The following is a 27,301-nucleotide window of genomic DNA, read 5'->3' as shown; positions in this document are numbered from 1 at the left end:
ACTATTTCGGTAAATTAGGGATTTATGTGTTGCTTGACATTTTGATAAAAGAGCAAACAATGCCTTGTTTTGGGGGAATGAGAGAATTCTGATGTGATCATTTTAACAGTAATTGACCTTCTATTTTTATGAGTGAATATTTACATTTTTAAGAAAATTAATCCATAGTTCTCAAATACATAATCTGCTTTTATGATTTCTTGAATCTACTATATTTATACATCCTTTTTCATTGAAGTTATTTGTGTCTCTTTTTTCTATCAGTCTGGGTTGCCCCCTCGCCCAAAGAATCAGCTTTTGGTCCATGTTTTAATCTGCATTTTCCACTAATGTCCATTCTCCCCCCCCACAGAGCCATGGGTACTAATTACTTAAATCTTCCACATATCCACTAATGGGTTCAAACTGGAGTAAGAACTATCGTTCCTTTTCATCCTGTTTTGTGGGCTGGTAGAGTGTATCTTCCACCTTTAGAATCTCTGTGAAAGGAATAGGCACATGTCTGTGTTCCCCACACTTGAGGAACACTTCTGGCTGTTCCAGAACTTCCTCATCTTGCACTGATATAGCAGTGGCACTAGGGTAAGTCTGTGGGCTTCTAAAGCAGAGTAATCATTCAGTTAAAGGAGATACCTGATCTTATCCTCTCAGGTAGCTCCAATTTAAGTAATTCTTGTTACTCAATCCCTTTCATTTGGTTTGGGGAATACAATGCTTGTCCAATTGTCTCTTAGTAGGCCCTAGGTGAAGTGTAGCGTCTTGTCCAATTTTTTCTTATTATTTTTAGAATGCAGGGCAGGGTGTTAATGCTTCTTGAGCTTAAGGCTCTGGTTGTTAAAAAAAAAAAAAAAAGCTAGGAATAGCTTGGAACAAACTGTGGGCCAATATTTTTTGAAGTGCCCTTTGTGATAAATAATTTAAAATTGAATAAGGCCACCCAATATAGTAATATAAATGAATTGACAAGTGTACTATAATCTTGATTGTACTGAAGAAAATCAGACATCTCAAATTCATAGAACTAGAAAGTAGAAGAGTGATTACCAGGGACTGGGGGAAGAGGAAATGAGGAGTTGTTTAATAGGTGTAGTTTCAGTTCTACAAGGTGAAAAGATTCTGGAGATCCACTGTACAACAATGTGAATATACTTAAAACTACTGAACTATACACTTGAAAATGGTTAAGATGTTAAAAAAAATAAAATCAGACATCTAACATCAAGCTTACATGGGGAATTTATTTTGTAGAAAAGCAACATTTAGAGAATGCCACAGACAGCCCTAGTATGTCTAAAGTACTATATAAAAATAACAATTGCTCATAATGACAACACTGAAGCACTGAAAGATACCAAACTACTTTCTGAATCCAAAAATCCAATTATACTCAGTACCGTTTTAATGCCCTTATCTCAAAGTTCTAATATATTGACATTTGGTAAGCCAGATACTCATCCAATCATGTAACTTCGGGCAGTACCTAAGTTGGCGATATCCAAGTCTTCTGGCAATACATAAACTGTCATACTCATCTGGTGTATCTCCACCCAAATATTTTAAAATTCAAATTTCTTGGTCAAGCGATATAGTGCTTGACTTCATTAAATATATTTAGACGTTTCTACTATACAAAGTTAAATGTACAACTAATTAATAGAAAGTGCTCACTGGTTTTATGACAAAAATGTTTAGGAATGTAACTTTATACTTATAATGCCTTTTTAATTTAAATCTAAAATTGCCCCTTTTATTTTATAACCAGTTTTGTGTGGTTTATTTTGTAAGAAACCTGTATCTTCTTAATTCTTACATATTCTTTTCTCCTTATTTCTTAGTTTAAATTCAGTACGAGCTTTATTGGTATCTTAGGCTTCATGTGTCTTCTTACTCCTAAATACCAGCAGTTCTTTGGAGGCCTAAAATCCAGCATGGGAATTACTGTATTAAATTAATTCTAGAAAAAACATTAAAGACATTTTTCCTGAAATATACAGAACATGTCATGCCAAATATCTTGTTTATACAATAAACTGGTAAAATTGGTAAATTGCACATATAGCTTATATTCCCAAAATAGAATAACTTAAATATTAAAATGTACCTTTTATGTTACCACCATAACTGACCTCATAGGCATAACAAATGGCAATATTCAATATAAAAATCACAAACTCCACTAACCTTAAATGCTGCATATCACAGCATACAAACTCTCGTTTTCCTATGACCTATTCAAACTATAGACAGCAATTTTTTTAAGCTACTCTAGCATTTATACCCTAATTAGAAATTTATACGAAACACAATTTTATGTTCAAAAATGGAAATAAGCAACATAATTCCAAAACCCAAAAACATCCCAGCATTCTGTAATAAGAAATATCCCCAGCGGCTACATCCATGGTCACAAGCATCATTGTGAAGCATCTCAGGTACCTAAGGGAAGGAAAAAAAAGCAATCTTTAAGGTCTCAGAACTACAGATTAGTTTTTATAAGAATTTGCAGGCCAGTAGACAGTAGACTAGCTTTATATGTAGGCTGGATATAGTGAGTCAATTCCTTAAAACATAACCACATACATACTGATTCTAGCTAATAACGTCACATAGTATTTCCTAGCAGTTTAACTAACAATGATTATTTATGATACGCTCAGCAAGTCATATTTATATTGGTCCAGTTTGCTCCATGGAGAGCTGTATTTGATTACCCTGCTTTAGTTTCTGCCTGTATCTGAACTGAATGTAACATATGGTTTACTTGAGTTCAGATATATGGAAGCACTACACTATATAAAATAGAGTTTTAGCAGTAAGATTGGTGGGATTGTTATGTGGACTTTGATGAAAGAGAGGTGTATCTCCTTTGTCCATCAATAGGGAACTTTTAAGCCTTTTGGAGTACACACAGCATGCTGATAACATGTGGCTTGTGTTAGGTTTCCTACAAATCTATACACAATTCAAAGCATATTACTGAGACTCTACTGACAAAAAGATGTATCAGAGGGAATAGATATTTCTCTGTATCCTCATACATATTAGGCAGGATAAAGATGTACTTGTGATCAACAATCCAAAAAGATAAACTCTAAAGGACCTATATTTTATATGTTCTCTTGTTGAATACAACTTCTCACGACTACTGCATTTAATCTAAAGCCTTTTTTAAAGTAAGGTTTCACTAAACATTTTGTTTTATTGTTAGTCAATATTGTAATTTGACATCTGGAAAACTTACCATATCAACCAGAGCAACATACATGAATAAGCCAGCAGTAAGTGCAAATATCCACATAGATACATTTTCAGCATAATGACCAATGAAAATTCCTGTTGCCATTCCAAGGTATGCCAGCATGGCCGACAAAGCATTATAAAGAACAGCCTGCTTAACAGTCATGCCAGCCTTCAGTAAAACAGCAAAGTCACCTTTGACAGAAAACAAAAAGGGAATAAAGTCACTGAAAAATCATTTTTAAGATACACGTTCAAGAGACTTCCTAGAGCTAAAGAAGAGAGATTTTTTGCAATGGTCTTTGAAGATCATCTTGAAGAAAGTAACTATTTGCTGAAAATCACTGTTTCTCAGAGTGGAAAGGGAACTATATTCTTACCATGAAATATCACAGCAGCTTTTACTTGTTTTTAGATATTTAGTATAACTGCAATATTAAGGTAATAGCCAAACAATTTTTTTTAAAAATCGAGATCATTCTATACAGAAAAACAAAGACTTCCTAGATTTAAGAAATTCTCCAATTTTTTTTTGAGAGAGAAAAAAAGCAAAAGTAAGAATTACCCAAGGCTAACTAACAGTGTTACCAGTATAAATCACCCTAACAGCTCTATAAACTAAAAAATATTTTTTTATTCCAAGTTTTTCTTAAGGCGCCCACTTTGTTAATGAGTGATAAATACCATGAACCCACTCTTGCACTCTTGTACAATCTTCAAGGAGCTTACACTTGGCTACAAAGAGGAGGGTAAAATTAAATGATGAGCAAACGATAAAGGTAATTTATAAATAACCTAAAGAGTCTAATGTTTTAGCTATAAAAGGAGAAAGAAAATGAGATAAATTAAGACGGGAAGAGTTAAGACAGGCTTCATGGAGCATGAAGGATCTAGAACACAGAACATAAACTAGATGTTGATTATAAGCATTTTGCAGGCAGATGGCAGGCCTTCTGAATGGCAGAATGGATGCCAAGGAACAAAAGTGAAAATGGTGTGTACAAATATGTATCTGTAAGAAGAAAAAAAAGGACATGAATTGGAATCCAGAACAATCCTGGGAAGGTTTTTTTCCTTCAGCTCCAATGAGATTTTCTTTGCCAACTGCTCTGTTAATGGAAAATGATCCCTTTGATTCCTGTGGTCTAATTCATATTGTGTGTATGAAGATAACAATCACTGACGTCACTGGTATGCTGGCATAAGATACTTAGTAGGGGAAGAGGACAAGAAAGGGGGCCCAGGTACCTCTTTGGCACCCCCACATAGACAATCGTGTAATTGTACTGATAGGGTCAGATTCTGGCTGGAAAGAAAGTGCTCAGTAAGAAAAGAAAGCTGGCTAGGTTAGCAGGCTTATAAGAAGGTATAAAAGTTATGAGGAAGCTTGCTAGACCTATCATTAGCAAAAGCCAGTGACACTAGGACAATTTAGCCATCTGGAAAATACCATTTATATGGTTCTCTTACCTAATTCATGAGGCAACTCATGACAAAAGACAGCAACAGAAGTACTTAATCCACTCGATAAACCTTCAGTAAAAGCAGCACCTGTGTAGAAATCAATCAGAAAAGGATTGGCTACATTATTTCGTGGGTGCGTTTTTACAAAATCTTACCAGCATACAAAATAAAAGAAATATATTCTGATTGTGACTAAACAGAACTTTCCCAATTGCACTCTGTATCTTCTTTGTAAGTGATCTCAGATTATATTCAATTAGGTGTAAATTTCCCAACAGAGCACAAGCTGTTATGGTTGAGAAGGGAAGGTTCTGCTGTCTTAGATAAGGTGATCTTACACAAACCTGAGAAGTAATTGCTGCTGCATAAAACACCTATTTAAAAATATAAAATAAACTGATTTTAAAAGGGTTATGGGAAAAAACTCAGCAGTCAAGAGTATACATGTTTCACTAGCCTCAGAGGAATTCTCTATGTAATTAGATTGGTTTACATTTATTCTTTCACTGTCTTACAAAGAGTACAAAGAGAGTCTAACACAAATAGCTCTCCTCCTTTTCAAAGCTAACATATTGTACAAATGACCCCTTGTAAACCCTGACGGAGCATTTGCGTATCCTCCTTGTCACTTCTGTGCGCACAGCACACAGAGGAAGAAGAACACCGGGCTCCCAGGGAGCCAAGGCCTGGGCTCATCTCGCCGGCCCACAAAACAGCACTGTCTCCTTCGGCAAGTAGTTCACCTGACCAGGCCTCAACTGCCTAATCGGTAATTATTTCTATGGTTCGTCCAGCACTAAGTTACTAAAATTTGTAAGTATTCTATTATCTCTTAATTGTGGTATAATAATTGCAAAAATTCTATAGTTCCTCTTTGGATAGAGATTGGTAACTGAACTTATCAGATATACAAAGATTCCTTTATAGCATGAAAGAAAAGATGGTAGAAAAGATTCTTTTACCTTAATAAGTATTGTTTATATTGCACGTAAGAAAACTTAAATGTACAGGGGGAAAAAAACTCACAAGTGCTCCAAACACATTAGAGCTTGATCTCAAGACCTTGCAAATTAAAACAACTTTTGGTAGTTACAATTTAGGTAACGGGCTAGGCACAGCTCCTAGCACTTAATCTCATCTAACATTTAGCGACTATTGCAGACTCAACCAACAAAGGGAAAATGTGTACCAATTGCTAGGCCATCGCTGAAATTGTGCAGGCCGTCACCCATGATCACCATCCATGCCAGTGTGGCAATGCCGGCATCTTTCAGCTCTTCCCGAGAGTAGCGCTGACTGTGACTGTGGGGGTGGTGGTTCTGGTGGTGGTGGTGATGGAGAATATGATGGTAGTCATGGTGGTGGTGAATGAGATCGTCTGATTGGCCAAGTGTATCATGGAAATGGGAATGGCATTTATTTTTGCACCCTCTGGGTACATATTCATTATAGACTTCTTGTGGATGAGCATGAGCTATCATGACCTCTTCTTCTTCCAATATTGCTGGCTGTTGAGAATCAAAGTGGGAGGCCTCTTGTGAGTCTGCTCGTAAATAACTTTCAGGTCCTAGGTATAAAAAAAAGGACATTGGGACAAAGTCAGAAAGCTTTGTTAATGTGCTTAAACACACTTCAAACATTCTCACTGACAATTAAAGTAAAAAATGATCTCAAAGAGTGGCAGCTCTCTCCCATATACCTGTAGAACTAAGCATTAGAGTATTATTGATTAACAACATCAATAGATTTTAATGAGTTTTAGAAATTAAATGGTCTCACATATTAAGACTGGATTTTAAATGTTACTCTTCAATAACTACCCCAGATCTGCCTTTAATTTGTTCTGCTTCCTTACATTTTTCAAAGATGACTTTTATCCTGATATAAGAAGCACATACTTATTTTAGAAAAATATTTAATAAAAAATACTGAAAATTGGAAATAAAAAAACATACATAATCCTGCTAACTTCCTCTTTTTGAGGGCAAAATTCAAGGAAAAACAGAAGAATCCAAAATACCATCATCACCAAAAACCATTATCTACTTATATAAAGAAAAGTAAGTTGCAACAATAAGGTTTTGTTTTTCTTTGTCCTGTACCCTGGTATCACTTTTCCTGACACTGCGGCCCAATTCTAGGGCAGCTATTTCCTCTCATCATTATACACTTCACTAGAGTCCATTACAAAGGTTGAAGAGAAGAGATGCAGGAAGAAGAGCAAGAACATTTCACTTGCTCTTCAAAGAAAAACAGTATGTTGGAAAACAAAGTTAGACAGGAAACCTTACAAATAAGCAGGAGGCAACAATGAAGTTTTTCTCCCTTCTTAGTCAGCAACTATCTATTGAGCACCTACTCTGGTCCAGACACCCAGCCAGACAACGGGGATAGAATGGAGCAAGACAAAGTTTCTGCCTTCAAGAAACTTACGTTCTTGTGGGGAGAAAGCCACTAACAAGGAAAAACACATGTATAAAGAAGGTAATTTGAGGCACTGGAAAGTATGGGAAGAAAATAGAAAGGGGTAATAGGAAGCAGAGTGACTGAAAACCTTTGTATTTGGGTAATCAGGGAAAGCCTCTCAGGAAGAGATACCTGAGTTGAGATGTGAAAGACAGGAGGAATTTATGTGAAGATCTGGGAGAACAGTATTCCAAGCAGGTAAAAAAAACAAAACCAGCAGTGCCAGTCCCTGAGACAGACCTGGTGTGCTCACAGGATGAAAAGGAGGCCAGTGAGGCTGAAGAGAGTGGACAATGGGGGAGAGTGGAGGGCAAGGACGACCTTGAAGGTCATGGTGAGGAGTTTTGTTTAAAATTTTAATCTTCACTAAGTCTGTCCAACAAGAAATGCCAAGCAGACAGCTAAGTTATAGAGAAAATAGTAGCTTGACAGTGGAGAAACATGGTAGACATAACGTTGGCCAAGTGATCAAAATGAACACCACCCATACACGATAAAGAGCAGCATGTCAGGTGGCACACAGTGTAACTAAAAAGGAGACAGTAATACTGTGATATTCCTGCCAAACTGATCAAGCCAATGGAACATTAGACAAACCCAAAATAAGGGGCAATGAGATGCAACATTTGATCCTGGACTGTACTCTGTACCAATTTTTTCCTTTTGGGGGTGGTGGGGAGCATAAAGCATGACTAAGACTAGATAATTACAGTACAACAGCACTAATTTCCTGTTTTGATAACTGAACTATGGCTATCTAAGAGAATGTCCTTTTTCTTAGGAAACATACACTTAAGTATTTAGGGGTAAACAAGCATCGTATCTGCAATTTACTCTCAAATGGTTTAGGAAAAAAAATGTGTGCATATGTGTACAGAGAGAGGGCACATGATAAATGTAGGTAAAATAATTGGGGGATATAGGAAAAGGACACAGAAATTCTCTGTACTGTTCTTGAAATTTTCTATGAATCTGAATTTATTTCAAAATTAAAAATTATGGAAAGAGATGTAAATACACAGAGAAATAACCAACTCACTGGTAATTAAAAGTATGAGATTAAAAAACAAAAAAGACACGGTCCCATCTTTTTTCTAGACAGTCCAAACTGTCGGCAAATCGAGAGCAATGAACTCCCTCCAGCCCTCAGATTTGTAAGGACTTACGTTCATCTGCATCTCCTTTCTCCTCATTTGTTGAAATTTGAGATTCATAGTTAGACAACTGCTTCTTAATCTCCACATCATCATCATTTTCAGGTTTTTTCTGATTCTAAAATAGAAAGGGACAGCAACACTTTAAAATAGTTGATTTGCTTATGTATACAGCTTTAAATAAATAGTTCAGCAAGAGAGAGAGAAAAAGACAACAGAGTCACAGACCTCTATTGGAATAAAAGCCACCTAAGGGCAGGGCCTGTAGTTCCCTTGCACAGTACCTAGTAGTGTCTCCTGGGTGCAGTAACTGTGCAGAAAGGCGAAGAATCTGCCTTGATAATAGAAATGTAGAAAAATCACCTTCACCTTTTTGAATGTCCCCTAGGTCATCTACTCTAAGTGTGGTCTTACATAAGCAGCACAGCATCCCCTGGGAGCTTGTTAGAAATGCACTCTCAGGCCACACCCAGACCTAATGAATCAAAATGGAGATTTTAACTAGATCCCCAGGTGACTCATACGCATTAACATTGAGCTCTGCCTCAGGTTATCAATTTAGAACCATCCAGAGGCATTTTCTTCAGGCATTTAGTAATCTGCTAACCAAGAGTGTATAACAATAAGACAGGACAGGCTTGTCACTTTCCTGGTATAAACATCACTTTATACCAGGACAGGCTTCCTTGAGAAAGTGACATTTATACCAAGAACTAAAGATGAGCAGGGGTTTACTGGGGAAGGAAAGGGAGGCCGTTTTCCAAGGAGGGAGAAGAGTGTATGGGCAAGTCCTAAAGCAGGAAGGGGCCAGCCCTGACCGGAACAGAAAGGACAAGACAGGGTGGGAGAGATAAGGCTGGGTGGCTGGAGGAGACCAGACAATGCAAACCTGTTAGGACTGGTGGACTTTGTCCTACAAGCAATGAGGAATCACTAAAGGAAGGATTTTAAGGAGTGGAGTCCAGCCTCATCAGATTTTCATTTAGACAAACCACTCTGCCTGCTTTGCTCTAGATTGGGAGAAGACAAAATAATGTACACAGGCCAGGTAGGAGGCAACTCCTGTCACCCAGGTGGGAGGTAAGCATGGCTTGGACTAGAATAATAGCAACGAAGATGGAGAGAAATGGCAAGACTCTGGATATATTTAATAAAACTAGATTGGCTATAGGAGGAGGGAGCTGTCAGATGACTCTCAGGTTTCCAGTATGACCAATAACTCTTACTGGTAGAAAGAGAGTTTGAGGTTGAACTATTACTATTTATATCAAGTATGAGATGTCACCCTAATTTGAATAGAGGTTTTATACAGACATATATAGCAGGTAACCTAAAACTATGATACCCAGAATTTCCTAGGGGTGCAGGATGGATGTCTTCAGGAAAATCCTAGGTAAACTGTCCTGGCTCCAAAGAGCTCCCAACACTTGCCATATAATGGGTAGTTTATTTTTCTTTTTGAGAGAACTATATGAGATTAAAAACCGTTAAGTAAGTAAAACTAAGATCTGGATGCCCTTGAAAAAAGATACTTAATGCATTCTAAAAAGGAAGAGAATATAATAATGTTTGCAAAACTCCTGTGGGAAGTCTTTGTCTAGAAATTATGCTTACTTGCTGTTTAATGTTTCTTAACATTCAACAAATAGTTTTTAACCGTCTCTTATGCACTAGTCATTGTTCTAGACATTGGAGATATAGCAATAAACCAGACAAAGAAGTCCTCTGAAGACCTTACATTCTAGTAGAAATTATTTTAGTTTAGAACAGAGATTATCACACTTTGACTACAATCCACAGTCATATATGCAATATATCCATAGTAATATATGCAATAGACTGTAACATTACTGTTTCATTTTAAAATGTTGATCATATTACAAGATAGCTTTCATAACTCCCTGAGTTATAATCCAGAGTTTGAATAACATTGTCCTGTATTAGATAATAGACAGCCTACCTCTTAGAGTTCCATGTTAAAGAGGGACAGATTCAAGTTATCTTTAAGGAAAATTTGAAAGCCAAATTGAAATTACAATGCTCAATAAATTATGGCATTTGGAACACAAAAACGGTAAAACCAACCAACCTCCAACCACCCCCGTTGAAAAAACTAAAAATGATCTTTTGTTGTTTTAAGGTAAGAATAATTCCAGAGAACGTAAAGAGTAGGAAATTTTCTCAAACCAGTCCACATGAAGCAGTGGGGACAACAGGAACATGGAAGATGACTTCCTGGATGAAGAATGAATAAGCTATTATTTCACTTCTTCCCTTTAAATTTAAGTCCAGTAAAGAGAAGGTTCAAAATATGCAATTTGAGATTTTAATGAATGTAAACTCCATAAGGGCAAATATTCATAGGATGGAGCAGGAGGCTATTCTCCTGTTCACACATGCACTTGTTTCCAACAGTGAGCTCTATGCTGAGCAAGAATCAACGATGTTATTTTTCAAGCCTCTTCTTGCCAGCTATTGTTATTTTAACTGCACAATTTAGTAACTTATTGTTCAAACTATGTGATCATGTTGAGAACAGTTACTTCTATGAAAAATAAAGTTAAATGGTTTTGAAAGATTCAAAGGCAGTTACTTTTTTTAAAAAAAAGTCTATCGAATTATGTAAGGTGACAACTATGTTTAAAATTTTAAAAATTTCCAAACTTTGATTCTACATTCAAAATAGCTTTACAAGTGTGTAGCCTCTTGATCAATTTTAGAGCAGCCAAAACTGGAAATTGGAGATGAAGCAGCATGGCTATAGGAAAAAAAAATCATCACACAGAACTCCAACTCAGAGAAAATCTTGGTGAACATCAAATGACCAGAACGAGTGTACAAATGTTTTAAGTTAAATTCAAATGTCCAAGATGTGTATGTGTCCTTTTTAAGAGTCCCAACAGTCTTTTGACCGACTTGCCTGGGCACGTCAAAGAGGCAGATCACCACAGGCAACTCAAAGTTGTTTTTTACCAGGAATAAAGAGCCTACTCTTTGGCTTCATACTATTTTCTGGTGACAGTTTGTAAAGGGAAAGTCTGTGAATGTCACAAACTCTTTCGAATAAAACAGAATATTCAGCTACGGAGTGAATAAAGTTAGTCACATAGTGAATCATAACTACCAATAAATATTGATGATGTATCCATGATACTTTTTTCTTAAACCACTTTACTGAGGTATGATCAACATATAAAAAGCTGTATATATTTAATGTATACAACTCAGTGAGTCTGGGGATAAGTACACACCTGTGAAGGCATCACCACCATCAAGGCCATAATCACCATGCTTCTGATCTTCAAGGCACTGCTTGTGCCTTGTTTGGTCATTTATCTAGATGTTTATCTTTGCCTTTCCTACCTTCTCATGAGATTGAAGGGAGTTCCGGAGATAGAGAACTCCAGGGTTATAAAGGTATAGAATTGCTCTCTGTTAATTCCTCCGGGAGCAAAAAAGGATTTCAAGAAAACTCAACCCCATCTCAAACGAAGACTATATACTCTGGACAAGTTCTACTAACAGTTTAGTTAAGAGTGCTACTCTAAATAAACATCTGATGCATCGTACATACTCAGTACACTTTTTCTTACCTTTTTCTTCTTATCTTTAAATTGCTTGATCAATGTGAGCACATGCTCAACAAGAAACATGAAATACAAGCCTCCCAGGGCTGTCAGACCCTTCCATGTGGAATCAAAATAGGTGCTTTCTTCTATGTTTTGAGAAGACAGATGACTGAACACCGGCCCCCTCTTCATTTCCATGGCTAGTCCTTCATGGCTGTGACTATGGTGATGACTTGCATGAGACTAAAAGCAGAACATACATTTTATAAGGTCATTACTTTCACACATCAGAAAAATGGGCTAAGATAATAAGGTCAAATTGGAAATCATTCAGAATTAGGCAATTCATGGGATATTTCAGAATGAAGGTAAGTTTGGATATTAAAAATAAAATGAACAACAAGCAGCTAGTTCTCTAGAGCTTAATGTATACAATGCACTATAACATTTAAGAGTGGGTCTATTCAGTGTAAAGACAGATCCATTTCCCAATGATCCTCATAATACATAGGTAATGGGTATTTTCAATGTTTGACAAGTTACCATGGCCACAAATAATAGGGAACTGCCAGACTTAATGGGCAGGTAGTGTTTATTGCTTATACTCCCAGCTGAAAAGTTCATACCAATATCATCAGTGTGCTTACAAGAAGCTCAGTCTGTGTAATAGGCCCTGGCACATACCTGAAATCCAGGTACAGTGCCCAGTAGTCTGCAAGGCAACTACTGCCTGCATAGGTACACGGCCCAGTAGCCTCCAGGGAACTAGTGCCTGCATGTTAGGAAATCAGGTGTGGCACATACTAACACAGGGGAGATTGGGAGGGAGTCACATGCACATACCACTTTGTGCAACAGGTATTCCTGAACCTCTGCCATCTGATAGTCAGGAAGTTCATCACAACAAAAGAGTTACCTTTCACTACTGAATGAAACATGATGAGATATGTAGTAATCTAGGAATAGAGTAATTTCCCCCCCATTTGCCTGCAAATCTCTAAGGTAATTTAGAAAATGAGATCCAAATATTTCCTGCCTATGCACCTATCCCAAATATTTAATGGAAAAGTAAATCCACTTCACCAAACTTGTTTTTATTTAAGAATTTAGTCATGTCACAAGGTGTAAATCTCTAAATACATACATAAATTCAACTCTGAAGAAAAACTCTTAAGTTTCTTGGGTACACAGAGAGTCACATTTTTGTTTCTATAGCAATTACACTGACATGTAAGCAGGTGACTCACACTGCTGCAGTCTGTCACAATACTAACATCTGGGTACAATCTGTCTCCTTTTATTAACTGGTTTCCAAAAAGTTAAAGTAGTCTGTATTTAGTAAATTCCCTTTAAAAAGAAAAGTGAAAAAATGAACATGTCCTAAAATTTAGCACAAAAAAGCAGCTTTTGGTTACCAAATATATGTTAAAATCAACTCCTCTAAACCAAATTTCTAACCTTTCATACATATCAATGCAAAGAATTCTAATACAAACCCAAAAAACACATGTATGTTTTTAATGTTGAATAAAACACACTAATATGACAAACTTCCGTACTTACATGTGGAAGAAGGTGTAAAAATGCATCGCCACTCAAGGTCCCAACAGCCAATGCCACAAGGAAACTCAGGAGAAACTTGAAAAACACCCGATTCATCAGAGGCACAAGGATAACACCCAGCAAAGACAGGAAACTGATGATGGAAATGGCGATAAAGCCACCAACCCAGGCTGGCAAACAAAACAGAACAAAAGAAAAAGCATACAATTGATAAGGTGTAAAGTACAGACTTTGGAGTAGCATAAAGCAACTTGTAAAAGTAGGGAAGTTAAAATACAAACTCAGTGGAATAGGACTGTGGTAACAGAGCATTAACCAAGAAATAGGCTCAAATGAACAGTCTGACTAAACGCTTCAGATAAAGAGCCTAGTGGAAATGAGCCTAGAGGAAAATTCTTCAACTGGGTGGAAAGGAGGGGAAAAAAATGGTAAATAAGCATGAATTCTCGCTCACTTGGGAACTGAGTTTTTAGCTCCCATAACACCTAAATTATGAAAGAGGGCAAAGTTTAAAAAAAGAAGGAAGAAAGGAAGGAAGAAAGAAAGAAAGGAGAGAAAGAAACAAAGGAAGAAAGAAAAGGATACGGGTAAACAAAGCAATTATTTCCTCAGTAAACAAAGCAATTATTTATTTATTTCCTCAGTAAACAAAGCGATTACTTATTTATTATAGTTTTTGAGCACTGAAACTGTACACTCTAGCAGCAGAGCTTATCCTAGTTTAATTTACTAATAAAAACAGATCAGAATTAGGCTCCTAAACAGCAGAGATTAACTCCGACCCTTCCTCCTGAACAGTGACAACATATAAAAAGCCCAAATTTTGGATGGGAGAACCTCAGACAAGTTACAACTTATGTTTTCTCCCCCATACCCTTTGTTTTAGACTAAGGCTAAACTAACACAGACAAGTTATAATTGAAGTCTTTTTTTTTTTTTTAAGGTTAAGACTAACACGCTTTCTTCACATTTAAGGCAGAGAACAATTAAAATGGCATATTTGAAATTATGCTGAAAAATGAATAGGCTGATGTAAATACAAGGAAAACTACAACATAAAAGTATTTATTGGAAACTATTAGTACATTAATAACGCAATTCTACCTATTTGTAAAGAGTAGGTCTTTGGAGGGATTTCAGCTTTCTTTTCACTCGTTGTATGAATCAGACATGATCTAGCATCAATTTGATTGATAATGGCGGGACAGAGGTAGTTGAACTCTGTTACATTCAGCAGAACTTGGATGCCTATGCCATGAGATGTAAGCAGCTTTGACGCGTTGAAACACTGAAGAAAACAAAACAGTTAAAATCACCAAAAGGCATTCCCATTACAGAATCCAAAAATGTTGTTTGATGACACAACACCCTTTCCTCATTGAAGCTTACTTCTTTAATTTTTTAAGTCAACGCTAATTAAAATCAACTTTTGATTTGAGTACTTTGGAACTTGCCTCAAGCTGCCTGGAGATACTGTGTCACAATAGTGGTATCCCATTTCTCTGCCTATTTCTTCTTGGAAGAAACAGTCACATCACTAGTCACCCAGGGAGAAAGCCTCAAGTGGAATAAGCTTGAGGATAAATGAACATTCACAAGCCTGTTAACTCATTGTATAAACCTATTAAGGAAATGAGCTTTAATTTCAAGATGGGGTTCATTAGAGATTGAGAAATATGTTGTTTTAGTACTAACGCTACCCTACCTGGCCTAAACAAGCCCAAGACACATCACTCTTCCAGCAATGACCGTACTTGCAAAACTTAGCTCAGTTCTGTCTACATATCTGGCAAAAAAATTCTGTATGAGAGGCTATTAAATTATGTACATTACTCTCGAGCAGGGCAAGGCTGGTAATAAAACAAACCTGTACCGGCAGGCAGCTGTTTCAACAATTTAATTAGCTGACTAGTTTGAAGAGAACCTCCTTTGAGCAATCTAAGCCCCCCTCATACTCCCAAAATTGGCAGTAGCACCTGTTTCTCATCTTCTATAAAGTTATTTTAAACTCTCACAATTCTTGGTTAATACTACTCGGAACAAACTTTATCACCAGAGTGGCTATGGGAATGACCATTATTAGTACCGGTAGGATTATCCCAGAATTAGTACAGATGGTTTGAATGAAGTACTTAAGTTTCGCAAATTAACATATACAAATTCCTTGTTCTTGACACTTTTAGTCAAGGCGAACTGTGTACAGTCTGGAAGCCTCGTTTTGGAAAAACAAATGAACTCAAAACTTCACTGCCGACATTCAGTTGTCCAGTATGTTGTTCTTGATAGCATTGTGATCTGTCTGCCAAAGAGGTAACACTGTTCTTGCATGCTTCCGCCCCTTCAACCACACCTTTCCCTGAATCATAAATTCTCACTCCTGCTTTTCTACCTCCCTTTTTCTACTTTTATTAATAATATTCACCTTTAAAGATTTTCCCCCAAATAACTTTGATATCTACTTTCTATACTTATCTTAAATTCTATATTAGAAGGTAGTTTGAGCAGGAAGCACTATTCTTAGTATCACCCAAGTTTTGTATCAGAAATGTTTACAACATAGTAGGGACACTTTGGGCCAAATGCCTTGCTGACAAAGTAGAAATTCCCTTTTCAATAACCTCACCATTTTATTAAACTCCTTACACCTACAGATAGAATGGCAATGACAGGACTGATAGGCAGGCATACTGATTAAAATAAGAATAACACTCATCTTACCTCCTGAGTATTTTCATTTGTGATTCTGGAATACATAAAGTCTTTTCTGGGCTCACTCACAGATTCATTTGTTTTCCTCCTAGCCAGTCGGCTCCCACGGCTCTTTTCTGTGATACTGTAGGGTGGAGTGGAACTGCTCACATCTTTGGGGAGAAGTTTTCCAGGTTTTGGAGTTTCTATTGTCTCTAGAAAGTGAGTTCCTTCAGAAACAGCGTTATACATAGTTGAAGTCACTTCACTAGCATCAACACCGTCCTTGATTAAAACATTCCTTCTACCATTGGCATGTTCTGATTGGCGAGATCCTTTCCCCTGGCTGTTTCTAGGATCTTTACCTGAACTATCAGAGTCATGGTCTGGGCAAAGAGCTTTCCGATTATTTTTACCAGGTGCAGCGTGATTACGGTGAGAATGATGCTCGTGGTCAGAGTGATGCTCGTGGTCAGAGTGATGCTCGTGATCAGAGTGATGCTCGTGGTCGGAGTGATGCTCGTGGTCGGAGTGATGCTCGTGGTCGGAGTGATGCTCGTGGTCGGAGTGATGGTCGTGGTCGGAGTGATGGTCGTGGTCAGAGTGATGGTCGTGGTCGGAGTGATGGTCGTGGTCGGAGTGATGGTCGTGGTCGGAGTGATGGTCGTGGTCGTGGTGTATGTGGATTCTTTTCATCTTATCTATGCCTATATTCTGAAGCAACTTCCTGAAACCTTCAACTGACAAGGAATCATTTTCTCCATAGCGATGGAAAAGTTGCTGTAGATGATGTCGCTGTGTGGTAACTGCCAAATCAACATTAATGCCAGATTCCCAGTTAGGAATAACTTTCTCAGTGGTCTGAGGGAAAGCCGTTGCTGGTTCGGGTTCACGAAGGGGGTTTGTGACTGACAGGGTGAAGGTCAGGATCAAGACTACGGATAAACTCGTCGCCATTTCACCTTCCTAGAGAAGACACACACACAAAATTTCTTGCTTTCATTTCTAAAACAATGAAGAACTCTCATGCTGAAAACTGATGTCTAATCAAGGTTTACAAAGCATCACTTAGTGTGACAAGTGTACTGCTAAGTACTGTGAAAATATAGAGAACTAGAGGCCTAGCCTCTACCCTGCTAAAACGTGAAACAACTGGAGTACAGTTGAGTACTAAGAGATTTGCACTGTAAAACAACAGTAATTCAGACACTGGAGAGACCCATGTGGCCACAGCCATATTGGCAGCTTCTTATTGTGTTGAGAACAATGACTCAAAACAAAACCCAATTACCTCTACCACCATCATCATCATTTCATAAAACAATTATTTTAACATCAAAGAGAGTAAATATGGCAATCTCAGAATAATTCTCATTTAAAATTTTTCTTAAACTATATACAAATCAATTGAAGGCTTCTTTCTCCCAGTACCACTCCTCAAACTCACCCAACTTTGCCAGTTTCTTGTATGTGCCTCAGGATATTTTCTACGCATACTCAAGAAGATATGTGCTTTATGTGTTTTAACCACACAAATGCGCTATTTTTCCTCCACTCAACAAATGACCTCTTTCCATGTCAGTACATATAGACTAATCTCATTCTTTTGAATGACTGGATAATAATAGTTCCTTAAGTAAATTAAACTTCATAAAAAATACCTTTGCCATAAACCAGTGAAAATTTTATCAAACTATCACTCATCCAGACAATGGTGTCTGGAACCAAAGGCCTATGCTCCAAAGAGGAGTCAGGAATCCAGTGGAGCCTGGAAAAGCAGAATTCAGTTAAACCGAGGAAGGTATAGTCCAGATAAGCGGATATCTCAGGACCAGCAGATGTCCAGCACCAATGATGGACAGTAATCGTGACCAAACTCATCTGCCTCCAGGGAAAGACCCAAAGGTCGGATTCTGGAGCAAGAGAGCAAGGGCCTGGGGCGAACTAGCTCCATCATTTTCAGCTGTTCTTCCTCGTACCAGGAAAAGCTGGAACCCCTATTTTACAGGGTGACTGAGAAACCACATGAACGGATGTACGTGGGGGAGCTCCAAACAATGTCGGCAGTGTTGCACAGCTGCGGTCGATCACACTAGGAACCGTGGAACATGGAAGTATACAAATACCACAGGGCTAGACTCCTGAAAGAACAATCTTTGGAGCCTGAAGTTTTACTAGGACATGAGAACCATTAAGAAATCACTCGTAAGAGAGAAGCAAGGAGCGAGGTGGGTGGGGACGAGCACAGACGGAATGTTCAGGGGCAGCTCCGTGCCTTTCTCCGGGAAGGATGGATGTTGAAGGCGGTCGCCGACCCTCAGGCGGACCTCCATCCCTGCAAGCCCGCGTGCGTTGAAGGAAAAAAAAGAAAGCGCCGAAAGAAAGGACCTGGAGAAAGGGGCGAGCGGAGAGAACCGGAAAGAGGGCACACAACTGCTTCTATGGGCTTTATATTTTTAAACACGACCTTACCTTCTTCGAATAGACGATGAATAATACAGACCGTTTCTTCAGAAAAGTCCTCCGTTGGACCCCAAAGCCCATCTGTGCACCTCAAACTGGGACGTCAGGCCTCCACGTCCCCTCGGCAGCCCCCTCCCGGACCTGCGGGACTTACCTCTCCGCGGCCTCGCAGTCCCACGGCCCGGCCCCGCGCGCAGGTTCAGTTCCCCGCAGGCGGTCCGGAGGGCTCGGAACCGGCCCGTGCTTCTCTCTCTTTCTAGAACCCTCTACACGGCACGGAGAAGCGGCGGTCTCATCTGCTCCGCTGCCCCTCAGTCCCGGGTACCGCCGCACAGCCACCGGGAAGCCGCGCCCCACGCGCCCTCGCCTCCCAGGAACAGGACAATTACTAATTACCGCCGCGCGCAGCGCGCTGCCGGGAACCACCGCCTCCGTCGGCCCAGACTGCCGGGCATGCGCAATGTGGCTTGGAACCCCGTCCCCCGTCGGCGAATCCGCGCGTCCGGCTGTTCGCCGGCGCCGCTGGGCTCGCAGGGGAGGGATGGGGCGAAGGCTCAGTCCGATTGAACTGTGAGCGCCGAGACCAGCTGGGGACCTTTCCTTTGATTCCCCCACGCCCCTGCGCCTCTCTGAGGTCCGAGACTTGCTTGCTAAAGCTTCCCGTCGGCTGCAGGGAGCCGGAGCGTGAGGGGCAGCGGGACGTTCCTAAGCTTCCCCGGCAATCGAGCCGCGGGTCTTTCTGGAAGGTCCGGAGTTACTCTTGCCGGGTCTTCGCCCCTAGGACGGAGGCCGTGTTTGTGCGCTGGGCCTCGGCCCGAGAAACTAGCAGAGATCGCAGCGGCCGAGCACTGAAGACCCCTCGGGCCAGGGCGGGGGGCGGGGCCGGCGGGGGCAGGGCCGCCTCCGCCACGCCTCCGGCCGCCTCTGAAACGCGGTGCGGATAACGCCAACCGGAGAGGTGTCCTCGCGAGTAGTTCCGCTCAGAGGGCGGAAGTGCGCGGCTAGGTCTCGGCCGCTGACCAGCCAGCAACATGGTGGCACCCGTGCTGGAGACCTCTCACGTGTTTTGCTGCCCGAACCGGGTACGGGGAGCCCTGAGCTGGAGCTCCGGGCCCGGAGGACTTCTGGCCTTCGGCACGTCCTGTTCGGTAGTGCTCTATGACCCTCGGGTAAGAGAGGTGGCCGATCGCCCGACCCCGTGTGCTTCTGGGGCGGAATCTGCAGGATGCGCTCGGTGCGGACAGTAAACTGCTCTAGAGCGCAGAGGCTGTGTTGACGGTGGTGTCTGCTTCGGGGAGGTTGTCTGGGCGAGGACTCTCCGGTGGGCGCGCCATCTCGCGTGCTTGAGTCACCATGTCCTACCAGTGTCCTGTTAACCCTACGTAGAAACCGGAGTGATGGCAACCTTTTCTGAAGCCTGCTGTGGGGAACTGTACTACTGTCAGAGAATTAGTTTGGGTTGAAAAGGTTTGCAGTTTAGGTATGGATTAAATCCATTATTACAGCTGCTGTCTTATTTCTGTGTTTCTCGCAGTGTTATTTTATAAATATTTGTTGTATTGAATTTCAAAAATACATCACGTGTATTTTAGCTTTGGGATTTTAAAGAGCGTGCCATTGGGTAAAGGTCATAGGGGGGTGGGGATCCTAAGCACTAGTTATAAGGCAGAACTTAACTAACCCATTTCCTGAACTTCACCCAGTTAGTTGACTGTTTCCTTGGCGCTTTGCCTACCAAACTTCCTAACTGGCTAGTTTTTGCATGCTTCCTAGAATTCGTTTTGATCCCCGGTGGCCAATTTTGGACAATAAAGTTAGAGTAGCTTCACGAAAAGAGCCTCAGTATAAAAAGTAAAGTGCTGGAAATTAAAGTGCAGTGCAGGAGATAGCTATATGTATTTCTTGTTGTACTGCCTTATTGATTTGATTAAAAATTCCATCATCTTTACACCCTTTGCAGATTCAAGTTTATATAGGAAATAGTTGTATTTGCTTTCCGTATCTTGAGCTTGCTTGCCTCCTTCCAGTTTTTGTTTCTTGTTAATTGCCATGCACCCTTGACTGGCAAGAGAAAACACATAAATCCAAGGGTAAACTTTACAGTGGTGATCAGCCAAGGACAGACTTAGCCGTAGAAGCCTATCTTTCTGCAGCTATTTAATGAATTTGTGCCCATGCCTTACATCACATTTTTTGTTTTTAATGATAACCTGTGGCCACGTTAGGGGATTTTAACATATCAAAAAAAATATATTGAGCCTAAAAAGTATTTTGTTTTGTTAAATATTTGCTGAGTGGGCATTTAATTACACGTAGTAATAAGAGCATGTCAGATGCTAAGATAAAGTTTTGGGGATGATATTCACTCAGCCAATTTTTGAGGACCCTCTGTGAGCTATCCCTGGACTGGGTGGTAATGACACAAAGCTAATGGGTAGTAATTCTGCCCACTAAGGAATTCTGAGTCTAGTGAAAGAGAAAATGAAATATTGTAAATTGTTTTCCAGGCTCAAATAAACCATGTGTGAAATATATTAGTTATGTACATTTACCTCTGTGTATCTTTTTCTCAGCCATGAGAATTCCAGGTGGCATGTAAGTGGATATGAAACCAGTGCAGTTGGTAATAAATAGAGAAAGGGGCTGTAAAGAAGATGGCTCTGTAATCATAGAGTTACTCTTTCAGCAGTGAGTGAAGTAAAGAAAGCCCAAGTGTGGAGTAATGTTGGTGAAAGCAGCTGTCTGACGGTCTCCAGGGAACCTGGGCTTAGGTCCTGAAGGGATCTGATGTCTGAGGACCTTAGTAATTGTGGCCTGGTGACCTTGTGTCATTAAGGCTCAAGAACCCAACACCTGATTAGCCATGACATGCAAAGTAAGCCATGAATTTTTATCCATTAATCATGAATCCCTCTATTGAAGGTGTTTTTTTGGTCCACAAAACCCTCAAGTTGATGCAAGCATGGTAGAAGTAGGCCCTGTGTAAGCAAGAGGAAGAGGTTCCTTATCTAGCGGGGGTATCAAGACAGCCTCCCCAGATAGGAAGGGCAGGGGTTGGAGAGGGGATAGGGGTGCTAAGCAAGAGGTAGGCAGATGAAGATCTGAGAGCTCAGTGTGATGAGAGCGCACGAAACTGGGAATGTGAGGTGGTGAAAAAGAATGCATTAGAGTGAACGGATGGTTTAAGCCATGGTTACAAGTTTATAAATTAAGGAAGGTGATTCTGTTTGAAGTAATCCTGAATTTTTTTATTAGCTTCAAAAAAACTGAAATCTGGTTTTTATTATTTTATTAATTTCTCTGTGGGATAGGATCTAATTTACTAACTGGTGTTTTCTTTGTTAAAGAAAAGGGTTGTTGTAACCAACCTGAACGGTCACACTGCTCGAGTCAATTGTATACAGTGGATTTGTAAACAGGATGGTTGTAAGTATTAATCTGATTGTTAAAGCTGATCTCAATTGTTTTCTGATAAAGTATGACTAGTCATGTTTCTTTCATTACTTCTCTTAATTTACCGATATTATGCAGTTGGAAAATAGAAAAAAAATGGTACGCCCAATGAAATAATCCAGCCTGTACTTTTACTTTATAGCAGTTGGAGTATGGACAACACAGCAGTACTTAGGATGAGGATAGAGGCAGCCCCTGACTGTGGCAAGACCCCCTCCATTGCCCACAGCTTTGCTTGAAAGCCTGTAAGCAAGACCCAAGTTGGGGTCCAGGCTGGGATTCAGAGTTGGCTCGCCGGGCTGTTTTTGCCACAGACAAGCTATTGCTTTTTAGGCAAGACATTGCATCTTCGTTGACCCCAGTTTGTACCTTAGTAACATCTGAAAAATAAAGGTTTATTCTGGATCAGGGGACCCATAAGGGTTGTGATACCTGTGAGGTCAAAAGTATTTTCACAATAATACCAAGAGGTTATTCACATTTTTCAGTCTCATTCTATCACAATTTTACAGTGGTGCTTTCCAGCAACTATGTGATATGTGTGTGAAATCACAACAGATTAAACACAGAAGCAAATATGAAAATCTAGCTGTATTCTAATAAAGTCAGCCGTTAAAGAGATTTGCAGAAATGTAAAACAGTGCCTCTCTTATTAGTTTTTCTGTTTTGGAAAATGTAGGGTTTTCCCCCCACCATAAAAATGTTATTTTTATTAACATGTAATGGAGTTCATCATTATTTTTAAGTAAACTGATAAATAAGTATTTTTCACATTTCTCAGTTTAAATTTCTAATGTGTTTAATATTGGTACATATAGTCAGTACATATAAACAAAACCTTTATGGGATCCTAAAAAATTTCTAAGTGCATAAAGGAGTCCTAATACCAAAAACGTGAGAATTGCTGGACTAGGTTATCTCCAGATCTCTTCCATCTCTTAAGATTTTATGACTTCAGAAGTTTTAATTAACGTATTGCTTTTAAGTGGTGCTTCCAAAATCCTGTGGAATTTTCTCAAATGTCTTAAGTATACCTACTGTGGTATTCTCATGGATTCTGAATTAATTTTATTTTTAATTCCATAAACATTTATTGAGAGCATTCTGAGCTAGGAACAGTTGAAGAATTTTCTGAATTAGTGACTGCTCTGATTTTTATCTGTGACATTTCTTTTTTTTTTTAATTTTTTTATTGGGGAAAGTATGTTTCTTCAGGGCCTATGAGCTCCAAATCATCGTCCTTCATGCTAGTTGTGGAGGGCGCAGCTCAGCTCTAAGTCCAGTCACTGTTTTCAATCTTTAGTTGTGGGGGTGCAGCCCACCATTCTATGCGGGAATAGAACCGGCAACCTTGCCACTGAAAGCTTGTGCTCTAACCAACTGAGCCATCTGGCCACCCCTCCGGAAGCTCAGTGGCAGCTCATTGTCTTCAGTCTAGTTGTGGAGGGCACAGCTCACTGGCCCATGTGGGAATCGAACTGACAACCCTGTTGTTCAGCGCTCGCGCTCTAACCAAATGAGCCATCCGGCCACCCTATCTGTGACATTTCTTAAAAAGTTGAATATGCTACTTATTTCAATTATAATGCAGGATTATCACATTAGGTCAATAGAAACCATTAAATAGTAGAAAGTGGCTGTTAGTGCACATATTAAAACACAAGTGTAATTATGTTAATTGCCACCAAATGACATCAAAGACTACTGGAATCTCAATAGAGGGATTCGTTATATTAATTTGGGCTTGTATATTTTATCTTCCCTTTAAAAGTGAGGTTACATATAATGAATTGCTTGTGTATCACTGTAATATGTAACTGTTAGGATTGATTTCCTCTAAGACAAGAGGTCTACCACCAGTTAATTCAGATTTTTTTTCTAACCTATGTATCAGTGACATAGAAGATTTTAATAATGTCATTTCATATTCTTAAAATGTGTTATTTTTAACACATTACTTTCAGATAACTTAGAGTAATTCTGAAAATCATGTAGTTAGGTAAATGGCCTAATTTCTGTGACACATGAAGAAATTAAAGCCCAAGACTACATCTCGTTGGCAGCAGGGTTAGGATATGAACTTGGGACTTCTGAGTACATATCTAATATACTTAGACAATCCCCTGGCTGCTTGCTCTAAATATCTAGCACATAGGCCAGAAGAAACAAATAAATGGAACATCCAAACCAAAATCATATTAGATTTAAAAACTATGACAACTGAATATATAATGTCTGGTCCTTAGATTCTGAATTTTTAAAAAAGTTATAAAAGATATTACTAGGACAATTAGGGGAAATTTTAGTATGTACAGTGTATTACATAATGACGTGGTGTCCATGTTGAAATTCTTGAATGTGATAATTGTATTGTGGTAATGTAGGGGCATGTTCCAGTTCTTAGGAGTTATATGGTAAAGTATTTGAGGATCAGAGGTCCCAATAGCTACAACTTATTTTTATATGGCTTCTCAAAAACAAAGAGTTCTGTGTATATACATATATATACAAAGAGCAAGCTGTTAAGCAAATAAGGCAAAATGTTGATGATGAATCTAGGTAAAGGGTATATACATTTTCTTACATCTTTTCTATAGCTTTGAAAATTTTCAAAATAGCTGGTAAAAAAATATTTACTGAGATATAATTTTTTCAGTTCCTTCTACTGAATTAGTTTCTGGAGGATCTGATAATCAAGTGATCCACTGGGAAATAGAGAATAACCAGGTGGGTAGACATCTTTATAGTTATAAGAAATGACTGTTATATCTACTTTTGTTTTCAGTTTTTTTCCTCATTTTTACTGTGTTCTCCCTTTATGAAGTTGACTCATTCTTGCTCTCAGTAACCCAGATTCCATATCTTCTGACTTCACAGGCCCTGTACCCTTCCCTCTAATATTTATTCTCATATTCATATGCTGTCAATCATTTCTGTGAATATCCCATCATTTTGGAATAATTTTCAAACAGCTCTTACATGGGCTGTTTGATCTGTTTTCAGTGATAGCAAAAATTAATACTTCTGTGTTCGTAGGATAGCTGTTGTCATGAATATAGATTTACAAAGTTCTGAGTGATGTTATAGTGTGCAATGCTGGATATGGATGGACCTCTGTTGATGGAAATTTAGGTTGTTCCTAGTTGTAAGCAAAGATTAAAAGTGAACAGTTAATATGTTAGATGTTTGAATATCTGCCATGCAGAAGATATAGATGATAAAAAAATCTTATTCATGAATCATGTACATAGTTTTGAAGACAAAATCTACTTGAATAACTAAAGTACAAGGGTGGCTCCTGAGTAGGTGCTCTAACTTGCTGTATCACAACCACGGTGCAGTGAGTTCAGAAAATATTTCAGAGGTGGCCTTTGTGTTGGTTCTTCAAGTGGGGTATGATTTCCTTGGGAGAAATTAAAGGGGTGAGGATTCCTGGTAAGAAGAATGGCATGAATATAAGCTCAAATGAGAAAACCACCTGCTCAGGAGTATCCACTTTTAACCAGAATCTAACAGGTCTTTAGAGCAAGGCTTTCTAAAGTTCAGAGCACCATTCATTTCTCAAGAAGTTCTGTAAAAAAAGGAATCTGGGCAATCAGTTTGGGAAACACTTCATATCCTACACCTCTCAGAGATTTCCATTGAGCATGAGTGTGGTGAGGGCTCTGAAAAGTTCTGACAGGGACGAACCTGCATATCTTTGTTTAACTAGCATTTCCCAAACTTATTTCAAGACTGAACTTGTTCCCCGCCCCCTTTCAAATCTCTTAGCAGCCGTATGTAACTCTGAGGTACACAGTTTTGGAAATGTTTCCAAAATTATCATACATTGTGGGCAGTAATACTAGAGAAGCAGAATAGGAGACTATCCTATGGGAATTTGAACACTTGAAGAATTTATTCTTTTTTTAAAAAAGCTTTTAATTTTGAGGTTGTTATTATTTAAATTTTTAAAAAATTTACAGTTGACATTCAGTATTTACTAGTTTCAGGTGTACAGCATAGTAGTTAGACATTTAACTTATGAAATGATCCCCCCATAATCTAGTAACCTTGTTCTTTACTAGCAGGCATTTGGAAGTCATTGATGATTTCTAAGCAGAGGAGTATGAATATCAAAAGAAGATTAATTTGGCAGCAGTGTGCCAAATTAGAATAGGAAAATATATGGAGGGAGGGATATGAAATGTATTTTTGAAGGAAAAATGATTTTGGCGTTGACTAGATAGTTATCAAAGGAGTGGTTAGCGGAGTGAGTAATCAGAAACAGTGAGATTCTGTGTCAGGCTCCAGGAGAAACGTACTTCTACAAAGGAAAATAGGCGAGTGGGAGGGAAGATGTGAATTTAGGTTGTAAACATGTCATTTGAATTGCTGACCAGATACTCAGACTTGTCTTCAGAAAGAGAGGGCAGGTGTGAAGTGGGGATTGTGGAGCCATCTAGATTTGAATGAAGGCAAACGGGAGTGTGACAAACTCCGCTACTGTTTGGACTGATCTTGGCAAAGGAATCCAGAGAGAGTGATAACTGGCACTCATTTTTGAGCCGTTGAGGTGAAATTTGGCAAAATTCTTTCCTCAGTGCTGCCCCAAGCTTCTCCTGTCGGTAGAGAGGGTTGCAGGCTAAGCAAGTATCTTATGGCAGAGAGCACATTTAGACAGGAAGGGGCCAAAGGCGAGAATGTGAGGCCGGACAGGGAGGAGGCAAGAATGTGAGGCCGGACAGGGAGGAGGCGAGGAGGAGGATGAAAGGCATCAAGAGGGACGAGGGAACAAGGGGTTTAGGGAAGGGCCGCGCATTACAACCTTGGGGGCTTAAAGATTCCTTTTTGTCTGCACTTCCATGCACACAGGTGCTCAGCACACCTTGACATCTGATAAAAGGAAGTAATTCTAAGTTGGTATAATGGGAGGTTCGAGTCTTTGAATAGTGAGCAATGTTTTTCAAAAAAGCTGGTGAGCTGGAGAGATTTCTTTTGTTGGAGTTTTTAAAATTCTTTGATTGTTGGAATACAACCCTGTTTAAAGATGTGAAGTGAGTATTAAATAGTTTTAATTTTTTAAGACTCACGTAAAAAAGGTTTAAATACAGAAAAGTATAAAGAAGGGAAAAATAACTATATGTAAAATCTCAACAGAGCTAACATGATAAACATTGTTCCAGATCTCTAGTTATATGTATATAATTACATCTAAAAGAGTTTATACTGTACCTGAGTTATTTAAAATGTTTTTTCAAAGAA

General features: G+C 39.1%; 2 protein-coding genes across 4 annotated transcripts in view; one reads left to right on the top strand and one right to left on the bottom strand.

Annotated features, from left to right (window-relative positions):
* Positions 1-1,218: 1,218 nt before the first annotated feature.
* SLC39A6 (solute carrier family 39 member 6) lies at positions 1,219-19,144 on the bottom strand. 2 transcript variants are annotated; one of them, XM_019740820.2, is made up of 10 exons: positions 18,759-19,144; positions 16,172-17,107; positions 14,558-14,741; positions 13,454-13,623; positions 11,915-12,133; positions 8,334-8,439; positions 5,891-6,268; positions 4,708-4,788; positions 3,242-3,432; positions 1,219-2,436 (listed from the first exon to the last, which is right to left on the bottom strand). In XM_019740820.2, exons 2-10 carry the CDS (start codon positions 17,096-17,098, stop codon positions 2,284-2,286), a joined length of 2,409 nt encoding a protein of 802 aa, XP_019596379.2. In that variant the 5' UTR covers positions 17,099-17,107; positions 18,759-19,144; the 3' UTR covers positions 1,219-2,283. The 2 variants fall into 2 exon arrangements, with proteins under 2 accessions (XP_019596379.2, XP_074196226.1); XM_074340125.1 differs by having other exon boundaries at positions 19,001-19,144.
* Positions 19,145-19,480: 336 nt separating this feature from the next.
* The window catches only part of ELP2 (elongator acetyltransferase complex subunit 2), a 37,915-nt gene continuing 30,094 nt past the window's right edge, over positions 19,481-27,301 (top strand). The window contains exons 1-3 of one of the 2 annotated variants that reach the window (XM_019740818.2): positions 19,481-19,773; positions 21,952-22,030; positions 24,714-24,784. In XM_019740818.2, coding sequence (XP_019596377.2) covers positions 19,636-19,773; positions 21,952-22,030; positions 24,714-24,784 — 288 coding nt within the window. In that variant the 5' untranslated portion in view covers positions 19,481-19,635. The remainder of the gene's footprint in view (positions 19,774-21,951; positions 22,031-24,713; positions 24,785-27,301) is intronic. The other variant, XM_074340123.1, reaches the window with a different exon arrangement.

This window comes from Rhinolophus sinicus, linkage group LG09 (genome assembly GCF_036562045.2).
Source record: "Rhinolophus sinicus isolate RSC01 linkage group LG09, ASM3656204v1, whole genome shotgun sequence".
Lineage (NCBI taxonomy): Eukaryota > Metazoa > Chordata > Mammalia > Chiroptera > Rhinolophidae > Rhinolophus > Rhinolophus sinicus.
The sequence above is the reverse complement of the archived record's forward strand: the minus strand, read 5'-3'. Positions and strand labels throughout refer to the sequence as shown.

What these genes read in the sequence shown, in the direction of transcription:
- SLC39A6 (XM_019740820.2), bottom strand. Translation starts at nt 17,098, where the DNA reads ATGGCGACGAGTTTATCCGTAGTCTTGATCCTGACCTTCACCCTGTCA. An exon ending in GACCTACTCTTTACAAATAG is followed by an intron (nt 13,624 to 14,557) that starts GTAGAATTGCGT and finishes TTTGTTTGCCAG; the next exon opens with CCTGGGTTGGTGGCTTTATC. An exon ending in TTTTACACCTTCTTCCACAT is followed by an intron (nt 12,134 to 13,453) that starts GTAAGTACGGAA and finishes TTCTGCTTTTAG; the next exon opens with TCTCATGCAAGTCATCACCA.